Here is a 13,198-nt window from a genome sequence, read left to right as displayed (position 1 = left end):
AGGATGAAGAGGTGTGATGTATTCAACCTACTTTCAAATTGTTCACAAAAAAAATAAGTGATACCAAAGTGTGTTTGTGTGTGTGAGAGAGAGAGAGAGAGAGAGAGAGAGAGAGAGAGTGAGTGAGAGAGAGTGAGTTTGGTGAAATTCTGGGTTAATAGGAACTCATTTATTTCCAGTGGAAGTATAAATTGGTCCAGTCTTTCTGGAAAGCATTTTGGCAATTTATCTCAAGTTTTTAGTTAAGCCTAGCAAGCTTACTTTTTCTTATATAGTAATTCTAGGAAGACTACAAAAAACTATGTATATGAGGATATTTATACAAGAGTGTATGAGTGAATGAATAATGAAAATTTGACAGTGACCTAAATATCCAACAATGTGAGACTGATTAAATACAATCAAAAACTCAAAGTATTAAAAATGATAGTATAAATCTATATTTATTGATACAATGTCTGTAATGTATTTTTAAGGGTCCACACTGATACTAAACATTATGAATAGTATTAACCTATTTGTTTTTTTAAAAAGATGCATGTACACAGGTATACAAATGTTTGTACGTGTTTGATTTATTATGTGTAATCTGCAGGTGCATGTGTGTATATGTTATATACATGTACATACTTATATATGCATTTGTGTGTACATAGGCATTTGGAAAGGTGATACCCTTATATTGCTAGTGGTTATTTTTGAATAAAAGGTTTATAAGTGGTTTTTATACTTTTTTATATTAACTGGCTTTTTAGAAAAGAGTATATATTGCTTTTCACATCAAATTTTTCTAAGATAATGCTTCTTTTGAAGATTATGTGTTTTTATTTTATACCTTTGGAGCAACTTTTGGCATGCATCAGAAATAATGATATATTTGCTAGCTCTATATTAGAGTATATAAGTAGTTCTTATGAGGCTAAATACACAGATTCTGGGCCTTGTTGATCAGGTGCCTTCATTCTGTTACTTGGCCAGAGTCTGTATTCTTACTGCTCTATGAACTGTCTTACAAATGTGATGCTGCTCACACAGCTTAAGTGCACTACCATTTTTGGAAAATCAGAGTGCATGTTCTATTAATGACAATTGTGTAGTTAGTGCCTTTGTGTAGAACTTATATATATTTATTTTTGATTGTGGTCAACAGCACGTGCTTTGATATTAATGCTGGCTACTGTTTTTATAGATGATTTAATTTTTAGCAGTCAGATCTGAGGGCATTTTCATTAAACTCCTATTTTACATTTTGATTTTCCTTAACAGATTTTTCTTTAGTCAGTTAAAAATATGGATCCTGAGTCAGAGGGACCACAGATTATCAAAGTGACACCCCTTCAACAAATGTTTGCCTCTTGTACTGGAGCTATCCTGACATCACTAATGGGTAAAATAATGTTAATGTTATAGATTATGTAACTGTTATAGATTTCCATTTGAATTTACTGTCTGAAATAATGATAGTATTATCATTCATGCTTCATCATATCTCTCCATCAGCGTAACATAAAAATAACTCTGGAGAGAGAATCAAGAGACTTGAATTTTATTACTGTCTTTGCCATTCTTAGGCTGAGTGCAGTTTGAGACAGTCCCTACTTCTCTCTGAACTTCATTTTTACCTATAATATCAGGGGCTCAGACCAATATTGAAGTGCCTGTCAATATTGAACTTTTATGACTCTATTAGCCTTTTTTAAAAGGAAACAAGAAAATAGGATAAAATATTAGTATAATGAATGATTTAGAACTTGGGCAACTTATGGTAGCAACAAATACAAGTTACGTTTTCTTTTGCTTGCATTAACAGTGAATTTCTTAAATTCCTTTGGCCACATTTTCTGTTTTTTACAGTCTATTTCTTCCAGAGAAAGACAAACAATATAGTTAGGTGATAGATGGCTAGTTTATTTAGATAAGATAGCAGATGATTAGAACACATATAAATGTATTACTGTTGGATGTGCTATCTTACCTCAGTTAGTGTTGTAAAGACCTTAAAGATAATCTAATGTGACTTCCTCATTCTCAGATAAGGAAAAGGTTTCTTACAACCACTATTCGGCATTTTTTCCTACTTGGATAAAATAGCATGCAAATGAAAACAATTCTCCTTTACTGTGCTATTCCCAAATGGAGTAACACAATGTGACAGTAAAGACGATTTATGGCTAGCTTACTCACTTTTTCATTATCTATAGTTTTTATTTGATATAGCTAAATTTAATGTGTTAGAAAAACTAATATTGTTGATTACTTGTAATAGAGTTATTCTCAAATTTTTATATAGACTTCTAAAACTTTTATTCTTTACCTTAGATGATGTAGTTTCTTAAAAATACTAGTATTTTAGGTTTGGAATGGAATTATTATAGAAATATTATAAATGATAGTTTAGTGATGAGAGAAGTAATTGTCTTCTCATTGATCCTCTTCTAAACAGAATTCAAGGGCAAAAAATTAGAATGTTACATTTAAAACCACTTTGAGATAAATAATCTTACTCACATAGTCATGAAGAGTGGTATGATTTGCTACATTTTGTCATATTTGGACAAATATCTGTATAATTTACAGGTATTATTAATTAAAATTTATGTTTCTTCATAGTGACTCCTCTGGATGTCGTTAAAATTCGACTGCAAGCGCAAAGGAACCCATTCTCCAAAGGTATGTGTACTAGTTATCCTGAAAATCTTGTTAGGTTTTTAAATGTTACTTTATTCATTTTTGTTTGAAAAATACTTTTTGTTAATTTTTTAAAGTTCATGGCTCTTTATCCTCATGCAGAAATGCTTTTTGGCACGTACTTAGTTGTACGTGATGGAGTCTAGCCCTAAAACAAATATATATAAAACACTTATAACTCTTTTATATAGCTGATTAAAGTATCGGGTGATTTAATATTTGAGTATGTGTCTCACAAGAGCACAATTAAAAGTGTAAGGAATCTTAGACTCTAGCTTCCTCCTTAGTCTAAGAGTTCTGCCCATCCTAGAACATTCATCCAACAGTCATCCAACTGGTGCGTGAATATAGTGCTTAGAAATCATTATTTTATCAGGATAGTATGGTTTATGTGAATTTGAAAAGAGTAGTCATGTATTTCTATTAGATGGGAAAAAAATAGCAATTCCTTTATCAATCTTCCACAATTTTATAAGATGATATTTTAAACATGTTAAAATTTTTTTTAATGTTTATTTTTGAGAGAGAGAGAGAAAGTACATGGTGGGGAGGGACAGAAAAAGAGAGGAACACACAAAATCCAAAGGAGGCTCCAAGCTCTGAGCTATTAGCACAGAGCGCAACGCAGGGCTAAACCCATGAACCACAAGATCATGACTCAAGCTGAAGTCGGATGCTTAACCAACTGAGCTATTCAGGTGCCCCTCAAACATGTTTAAGTAGCAGAAAACAGATTGCTTGGACTATGAGAATGTTGGCTTGGACATAGATGCCCTTCTGATGAACACAGTACTGAGATGGAATGAACAATAGGCATATTTCAGATGGAGGAAAGTATAGATGGATTATAGGAGAGTAAAAGGGAAGGTAGTTTCCTACACATTTAAGAAATCCTTAAAAGCAGAAGGAGACACTTAGACTTACATATTATGAAACTCACAGAATTATACATGGTTGAACAGAAAAGGTAATTTTGGCAGCTAGAGTGAGTCCAATAATTGGAAGGAGTTGCTATTAGGGAAAGTTGTAGTAAATTAGGTGGGAACTGATGAATGTCAAGATTGAGCAGTATAAATAGAGAGCGAGGGACAAAGCATAGCACAGTTTACATTGGTGAGAAGAACCTTTTTTAAATAGTGTATTTTTCTAATTGGGATATAATTGACATATAACATTGTATTAGTTTTAGGTGTGCCACATAATGAATTAATGTATGTGTGTATTGCAAAATGATCAACCCAGTAAGTTTAGTCAGTGTTCTATCACCTCACACAATTAACATTTTCTTGTGATGAGAACTTTTAAAATCTACTCTCTAAGCAACTTTCAAGTGTACATTAGATTTATGTGTATGTTTTTATTTATTTATATGTCTGTTTCACTTATGTATAGTCCAAAAAAAATTTTATTACCTGTATTTCCCTTGTATACCACAGTTTTCTTCTTGTCAAATAGGATGTACACCCATGTTCTCTTTTCAAAACAGGTTTTCCTCCTTTATTTCCCCCTGTATTCCCTCATATACCCTAAAAGAATTTATTTCTGTGTGCATTTGCTTTCTACATTCTGAAAATGTAAAATTTACTCTATTACTTTTCACTACTTTGAGTTTAGAGACTAGTGCTATGTCATAAGCAAATCAGCGTATGTATTTTTCATCCTAAAAGGTGAAAACAAAGGTAATTCGTAATTTTCTAGTCAACTCATTGTACTTTGAATTTGTTCATCTGTTAAAATAGCATAGTTGTGTGAAGTAGGTTTTGACTGTTGGGATCTTCTTTGTTAGGAAAATGTTTTGTATATAGTAATGGACTTATGGATCATCTATGTGTTTGTGAAGAGGAAGGCAACAAAGCATGGTATAAGAAGCCAGGACGATTCCAGGGTACATTGGTAAGGAGATTATGTTATTTATAATCACAATATGTTTTCTATTTTTATGATTTATGTATGAAAGATTTTTCTAATTGTAAGAGAGTAAAAGTCCATGATACAGTTAGCACAGTTATCCAGAGTTAAAAGGTAGATGTAAGGCAGGAAAAGGCAAGTACTGCTTTGCTTTTAATTAACTTATTAACTTTCTTTTCATCTGTTTGTACTTTTTTGTGTGAAAAGAAAAAATGAACTGTTTAATTTTAACATAATTATAGATAATAACAATTTTAAGAAAAATATACAGACAGATCCCATATACCTTTTTCCTACTTCCCCCCAAGTGGTAACATCATACAAAAGTGGTACCATATCACATCCAGGATATTGGCATTGATGCATTTAAGGTGTAGAACAATTCCATCACCACAAGGATCCTTCCTGTTTCCCTTTTATAGCCACACCCATTTCTTTTGTGTTCTCAACTGCTCCTTAACACCTGGCAGCCACTAATGTGTTTTTCATTTTTTTAAAAAAAATTTGTTAATGTTTATTTATTTTTGAGAGAGAGAGAGAGAGCGTGAGCGAGCACGTGAGCAGGAAAAGGGCAGAGAGAGAGGGAAACAAAGAATCCGAAGCTGGCTCCAGGCTCTGAGCTGTCAGCACAGAGCCTGACATGGGGCTTGAACCCACAAACCGTGAGATCATGAACTGAGCCAAAGTCGGATGCTCAACTGACTGAGCCACCCAGGTGCCCCATGTGTTCTTCATTTATATCATTTTCTCATTTCAAGAATGTTCTGTGGATGGAATAATAACATATATAACATTTTTGGATTAGCACTTTTCATTTATCATTATTATCTGGAGATTCATTCAGGTTGTTGCATTTATCAATAGTTTGTTCTTTTTCATTGCTCAGTAGTTCCATGGTATTGATGTACCACAGTTTGCTTTTTGGGTTGTTTCTAGTTTGGGGCTGTTTCAAATAAAGCTGTTACATAGATTCATTTCCGGGTTTTTGTGTGAAAGTATTACAAAACAAAACAAAACTACTCACTGTTTTTTTTTCTGTGAACACTCTATTTACAGCATTTTCTCAACCAGATATGTGGGTTTTTTCCCTTAGGCCAAACAATTCTTCAAGTATTAATGAACACCAGCTAGGTATCCTAGAGTTTAACTCCATTCTGACACCATAGGACTATTCCCACTTCAGATGCCAATCATAGATCAGGTTGTCACCTGTGTTTCTGAGTAACTGGCTGTAAACAAAGGTTCCTGCAACCCCCTTTTCAGATTCAGTGAATTGCTAAATAGCTCACAGAACTCAAGAAAATAGTTTACTAACTAGATGACCAGCTTTTTATGAAAGGGTACACCTCAGGAATAGCCTGGTAGAAGAGACACATTAGTGCAATACTCGGGGGGTGGGTATGGAGCTTCATTCTCTAGGTATGTCACCCTCCTTGAACTTCCATGTGCTGTGCTCACCAAGTTGGAAGTTTTTAAACCCCATACTTGAGGGATTTTTTAAGGAGGCTTTGTTATATAGGCATGATTGATCAAATTATTGGCCTTTGGTTATTAATGTAACCTTTTGTCCCTTTTTCCTCCCCAGAGCCCCTGAAGTTGGGGTATGGGTTAGGGTAGTGGAGTGAGACTAGAAGTTTGAGCCCTTTAATCACATGGTTGGGTACCCCAGCAGCCAGCCCCCCATCCACTGCTTATCTAGGGACTTTTCATGTTTATTTTTTATTTTTTTCTTTTTTCAGGGAGAGGGAGAGAGCATGTGTATACTAGCAGGGAGAGGGGCAGAGGGAGAGAGAGAATTTTAAGCAGGCTCCATTCTCGGTATGGAGTGGGACTTGATCCTTGACCCTGGGATCATGACCTGAGCTGAAATCAAGAGTCAGACAGGACTACTCACCTGACTTGAGCCACCCAGGTGCCCAGTCCTGAGGGACCTTTCATAAGTCACCTCCTTAGCATAAGCTTGATGGGGTTTGAAAGAGACTTGTTACATGTCATAGACTCTAAGTCTAAAGCTCTCTTTTGGCCAGCAAAAGAGCAGGATGCACGATGAAAAGCAAGAGATGGCTAATGTCTGGGAAAAGACAAGAGCCCTGAATCAGGGTTTTTATTAGCCCCGTTTTTATTAGGATCAGAAGGCTTGCAAACATGATGGGCATGTACAAAGGAGCATTGAATCTGTGAACATTAACTTGGGGACATGAGGAAAAGGGGGTCTTGAAGATATTCGGGGTTAGGGGTTTGGGTTAAAACAAAACAAAATCTGGGCGCCAGGCAGTTGGGCAGAAGATTGTTTACAGTGGACATGAAGCACCACCTCCGTTTATCTTAGCTAGACTAGGGGATGAGACAGATAGGACACTTGACCTCAGAGTTAATAAGGCACCTTTCTTTTGTTAATCATCTCAGCTCTGGGCAGCTTCACCTGCATCACAGCAGTCTATAGCTCAATTTACCTGTTTACGTAACTTGGTCCTTTCCTCCTGTGAAAGCAGCATTTTGCTATAGTACTAAATTGGGGGGCACTTCTGCCCTGAACACCTAATCTTGCTTACCTCATAAATCTTTGTATTGGGCACCTTTGTGCCCTTCTCTATCCTGGGGTTCCTTTGCACCTCCCTATTGTTGGGGTGCCAATCTTGTTTACCCAAGCTTGGGTGTGAACATCCTATGGCCTTGTATTTCTTTATGCCTTGTTAACCCATTGGTGTAAGCCCGGGGGGGTTCCTAAGCTTATCCCCCACAGTTATGAATAACAAAAGATACCCTTTTCACCTTTATTCTTTGGAGCTTTTTAGGTCTAAGAAAAAAGGCCAAATATTAGAACAAAAGATGCTCCACTGCTCTTTATCAATTAGGAAATTATATTGATTTTAGGAACTGTGCCAGGAACCATGGACAAAGACCAAAATGTATATTTCTAATTTTATAAGTCCTAATATCATCATAAGTCTTCATTTTTCTGGGATAAATGCCTAGGAGTGCAGTTGTTAGGTCACATGGTAGTTGTATGTTTAGAGTTTAAGAAACTGCCAATCTGTTTTCTAGACTAGTGGTACCATTTTACATTGCCAGTGGCAGTGTGTGACTGTTCTAATTTCTCCATATCCTCACTAGCCTTTGATGTTGTCACTTTTTAGCAGTTTTGATAGATGTCTAATGATATCTCATTGTGGTTTTAATTTGCATTTCCTTAGTGGCTAATGATGTTGAACATCTTTTCATATGCTTATTGTTTATTAGTATATCCTCTTCAGGGAAATGGCTTCTCATGTCTTCTGCCCATTTTCCAATTGAACTCTTTGTATTTTTACTGTTAAGTTTTGAGAACTCTTTATAAAATCTAGATAATAATCTTCTCTTGAATGTGGATTTGCACATATTTTTTCCACTCTCAGACTTACCTTTTCATCCTCTTGAACAGTCTTTCATGGAGTTAAAGCTTAAATTTGATGTAGTTCAACTTATCATTTTTTTTTCTTGCTTTAGGTGTCAAATCTAAGAATGCTTTATCTTTAATAAGTTTTATAGCTTTATGTTTTATGTGTAAGTCTTTGATCCATTTTGAATTATTCTTACATAAAGTATAAACCCAAGGTTGACCTTTTCATTGCTTTTGTTCTTTTTGCCTATGGGTGTCTAGTTGGATTTGTTAAAAGGCTGTCTTTCCTCCATTAGGTGCTTTTGCACATTTATCAAGAATCATTTGGGCATACTCTGTGGCTCTAGTTTTGAATTCTTTACTCTCTCTCATTCATTTTTTTGTCTATTACCTATATCAGTACCACACAGTCTTTTTTTTTTCTTTATTTAATATATTATTGGTTTTTAAATTTACATTCAAGTTAGTTATCATATAGTGTAACAATGATTTTAGGAGTAGATTCCGTAATGCCCCTTATCCATTTAGCCTGTCCCTCCCTCCCACAACTCCTCTGGTAACCCTCTGTTTGTTCTCCATTATTTAAGAGTCTCTTATGTTTTGTCCCCCTCCCTGTTTTTATATTATTTTTGCTTACCTTCCCTTATGTTCATCTGTTCCGTGTCTTGAAGTCCTCATATGAGTTAAGTCATAGGATATTTGTCTTTTTCTGACTAATTTTGCTTAGCATAATACCCTCTGGTTCCATCCACGTAGTTGTAAATGGCAAGATTTCATTCTTTCTGATTGCCAAGTAATACTCCATATTTTGTATATACCATATCTTCTTTATCCATTCATCCATCAATGGATATTTAGGCTCTTTCCATACTTTGGCTGTTGTTGATAGTGCTGCTATAAACATTGGGGTGCATGTGTCCCTTTGAAACAGCATACCTGTATCCCTTGGATAAATGCTTAGTAGTGCACTTGCTAGGTCGTAGGGTAGTTTTGTTTTTAATTTTTTGAGGAACCTCCACACTGTTTTCCAGAGTGGCTGCACCAGTTTGCATTCCCACCGGCAGTACAAAAGAGATCCTCTTTCTCCTCATCCTCGCCAACATCTGTAGTTGCCTGAGTTGTTAATGTTAGCCATTCTCACAGATGTGAGGTGGTATCTCCTTGGGGTTTTGATTTGTATTTCCCTGATGATGAGTGATGTTGAGCATTTTTGCATGTGTCTGTTGGCCATCTGGATGTCTTCTTTGGGGAAGTGTCTATTCATGTCTTTTACCCATTTCTTCACTGGATTATTTGTTTTTTGGGTATTGAGATCACACAGTCTTAATTACTATAACTATATAAGCCCTGAAATTGGGTAGACTGATTTCTCCCACTTTATTTTTATTTTTCTTGTTCAAAGTTGTTTTAGCTATTCCTGAAGTTCCTTGGTCTCTTCATATAAATTTTAGAAAAATATTTTTATATCTATAAAATATGTCACTAAGATTTTTGTAGAAATTGTGTTAAGGCTATATATCTCTTTGGGAAGAAATGACATCTTTACTGTGTTGACAATGAGACAGGTTAACAGGAGAAAATCAAACTTAATTACATATGTACAGGTGCTCTGTAAGATAATACAGCCCCCAGGCAGGCATTTAAGGTTTATATGCCACCCACAGTTAAGAAGGGAGAGGGGTCTGGGACTTCAAAGGAATAAAGACAATTCACAGGAATATGAAAAAGTAAATGTTTGGTAAATAATGTGTGCTGAACCACATAGAAACATTGGGACACAGGAATTTTAACAGATTTGCTAGATTTCTCTCTACCACACCTACTTTATATTATACTGTAGTTATCTATGGTGAAAGCTCCCTTCCTAGAGCACTTCCTCTTTCTAAACTCTTTTAGACAGAAAGAAGGTCAAAGTTTCTTCCTGAACCTTATGTTTCTTGAAAATATTCAGCCTAAAATAATCTACATGTCAAAAAGTCACATTTTGTGGTGGCAAATTTTGCTCCCCATAATGGCATATAATTGAGTCATGTTTTTTGAACTACTGTCAGTTTTTATCTTTTACCAGATGTATTTAGACTACTGATATTTAATAGAATTACAGATATATTAGAACTTAATCTTTGTTAAAAAGCAAAATTCACTGACTAAATTTGAAGATCTAATTGGCTTTATTTCAACAATTCATGATTTGGGCAGTGTTGCATCTAGCAAGTAGAAAGGAGCTCTGAGGAGCTACACCAAACAGAAGACTTTTATAGGCAGAAGAAGATGGGGCCAGGAAGTTCTACTAACCAGGAGTGGATTGTTACAGGCAAGGTCACCTTCCTCTGAGGGAAGGTGGGAGTCTGTCTGGCAGATTACCTCACTAGTGCTAACCTGGTAATTACACACTGACTGATTAAAGGTCATGTTCTTAGGAGAGGCTGAAACTGCAGTTAGGTTAGGTACTATGCTGGTTGTGCTGACATCGGGGTGAGCATACGGGATTCCATTTTGGTTCTGTTGTCTCATTGTTAACAGCCTACCATTTCCTTTTTTGCTTTCTCTTTGTTTTCTGTTGCTGTTTTATTTTTCCTGCCTTCTAATGTGTTACTTGAACATTTTTTAGAATTCTGTCTTTATAGGGTTTTTGGGTGTATATTTATTTGCTGAGGCTTCCTGATTTTTTGGATGTGTTTGTAAATGATCAGTGATTTCTCTGTTGACTGCTTTAAAATCTATGTCAGATAATTTTAATATTCTTCTTTTCTCAGTGTTGGCGTCTGTTTATTGTCTCTTTTCATTCAGTTTGACATCTTCCTGTTTCTTAGAATGACAAGTGATTATTTTTTTTTTTATTGAAACCAAGAAATTTTAAGTATTACATTATGAGACTCTGAATCTCACTGAAACATTCTATTGTGGCTGGCTTTTTAGACAATGTTAGAGGAAGAGGGGTGTCACCTTGTTAGTACTGAGTGTAGCTGGAAGTTAAGGTTCCTCACTTAGCCTCCATGGGCACACCGTGTGGAGAGTTTCTTTACTCTTACACAGGTGATATGATCTGAATGTTTGTGTCTCCCCAAAATTCCTATGTTGAAATCCTGATACCTGATGTGATGGTATTAGGAGGTGTAGCCTTTGAGAGGTGATTATGTCATGAGGGCAGACACGTATGGAATTAATGTCCTTAGAAAAGAGACCCCAGAGTTCCCTTGTCCTTCCACTGTGTGAGAATTCAATGAGAAATCAAAGACCTGGAAGAGGACCCTGTGACCTTGCTGGCACCCTGGTCTGGGACTTCCAGCCCCCAGAAATGTGAGAAATAAATTTCTTTCGTTTATAAGGTACTTGGTTATAGCAGCTCAAACAGACTAAGACAGCAGAGAGGAAGTTCTGGCTTGCCTTACACTGGTGACAGGAAAACACTAACCCCTCCTCATTTTCTTCCTCTGCTCCTCTGACACTACCATTAGAATGCTTGGCATATTCATCTTAGTTATTTTTAATTTTTTTTTAATGTTTTTAGATTCCCAGTCTGATAATTCTGAAATCTCTGCCATATATGAGTCTGGTTCTGATGCTTGCTTTGTCTCTTCAGGCTGTGTTGTTTGCCGTTCAGCGTGCTTTGTAATTTTTTTGTTGAAAGCCAGGCATGTTGTATTGGGTTAAAAAAAAAAAAAAACAGGTAAATACAGCTTTATTGTCAAGTGATATGTTTATCTGATTAGAAGCTAGTCTATGTTTACTGCCTGTTATAGCTGTGTTCTCAGAGAATAAAATTCCCTCTAGTGTCCTATTTTTTTGTCTTGTTCGCTATCATCTTTGAGTTTTCCTAGAGACTGCTCAAATAGGGTCTTAGGTTTGTGGTTCTTTCAGCTGTGATCCTCTGTTTCACAGGAGCCCTGTTGATGGGGTGGTAAGTATGTAGGAAGAGAAACATTCTATAGTCCTATGACTAGGTCTTACTCTTACGGAGCATGAATTGGGTATTTCCACTGTGCCAGATTGCAGATTTTGGCAAAACTGCAGTAAATGAGGGTCTGATAAAATAGTTTCCCTCGCTCAGCTTTGTTGAGGAGAATATAAGTTTGGGGTATATTTGAAAACTGGTTACGTTTCTAAATGTAAAACAAGTTGTTAATTTTTCAGTTCAGCTTTTTTCTTGTTGTGAGGACAGAAGTGGCAACTATATCCTTCCGAGCACTGATGTATTCCACAATTTTGATGTTCTGTTTTTATTATCAGTTGAAATATTTTCTGATTTCCCTTGTAATTTCGTTTTTTGCCCTGGGTTTAGAAGTGTAGTATTTTAATTTCTTAATAATTGGGTACTTTCTAGATATCCTGTTATTCCTGATGTCTACTTTTAATTCCAGTGTGATTAGAGGAATATACTCTGTAAATTTTCACATTTTTGAAATTTATTGAGTCTTGCTTAATGGCCCTACATATGCTCTGTCTTGTTGAATATTTTATATGCACTTTACCCATCTACTATCTATCTATCTCTATCTATTTATTTATTTTAGAAAGAGAGAGAGCATACAAGTGGGAAAGAAGGCCAGAGGGAGAGAGAGAGAGAAAGAATCTTAAGTGGGGCTTGATTCCACGACTGTAGGATCATGACTGAGCTGAAATCAAGATTCGAAACACTCAGTTGACTGAGCCACCTACGCACCCCTTTATGTACACTTTAAAATCTGTACTCTGCAATTGTTGGGCATAGTATCCTATAAACTATTAGGTCAGGATGGCTGATGTTTCATTTAGATCTTCTAAATTATTACTCAATTTTTTCTTTACTCTGTCAGTCACTGAAAGAGGATATAAAAATCTTCAATTATGATTGACAGTTCGTCTGTTTTCCCTTTTAGTTCTGTTGGTTTGTTACATGGATTTTGATATGTTTTTCTGATATATTTTCATCATAATGAAGTGTCTTTATCACTACTGGTATTCATTATATTGAAATTTTTGTCTGATATATAGCCACTCCAGTTTTCTCATATTATTATTTATAAAGTATATCTTTTTCCATCCTTTTACTCCAAGACAACATAGCTGGGCCTTGTTCTTTTGTTACCCTCTCTTACAATCTCTGATTTTTAATTGGATAATTTAGTACTTTATTTATTTTTTAATTTATTTTTTTAATGTTTAATTTTGAGAGAAAGAGAGCATGAGCAGGGGAGGGGCAGAGAGACAGGGAGACACAGTATCCAAAGAAGGCTGCAGGCT

At 35.6% G+C, this 13,198-nt stretch overlaps 1 protein-coding gene across 3 annotated transcripts in view; it reads left to right on the top strand.

Annotated features, from left to right (window-relative positions):
• The window catches only part of SLC25A40 (solute carrier family 25 member 40), a 52,803-nt gene that overhangs the window by 14,459 nt on the left and 25,146 nt on the right, over positions 1-13,198 (top strand). For 2 of the 3 annotated variants that reach the window (XR_006196687.1, XM_042916990.1), the window contains exons 3-5: positions 1,267-1,387; positions 2,611-2,670; positions 4,475-4,581. Coding sequence is in view for 2 of the 3 variants with exons in the window: in XM_042916990.1 (XP_042772924.1) it covers positions 1,291-1,387; positions 2,611-2,670; positions 4,475-4,581 (264 nt within the window). In the remaining variant the exon portion in view is untranslated. Of the gene's footprint in view, positions 1-1,266; positions 1,388-2,610; positions 2,671-4,474; positions 4,582-13,198 lie in introns of those variants that run through there. The other variant, XM_042917004.1, reaches the window with a different exon arrangement.

The sequence above is a fragment of the Panthera leo genome, chromosome A2 (genome assembly GCF_018350215.1).
Source record: "Panthera leo isolate Ple1 chromosome A2, P.leo_Ple1_pat1.1, whole genome shotgun sequence".
Lineage (NCBI taxonomy): Eukaryota > Metazoa > Chordata > Mammalia > Carnivora > Felidae > Panthera > Panthera leo.
The sequence above is the reverse complement of the archived record's forward strand: the minus strand, read 5'-3'. Positions and strand labels throughout refer to the sequence as shown.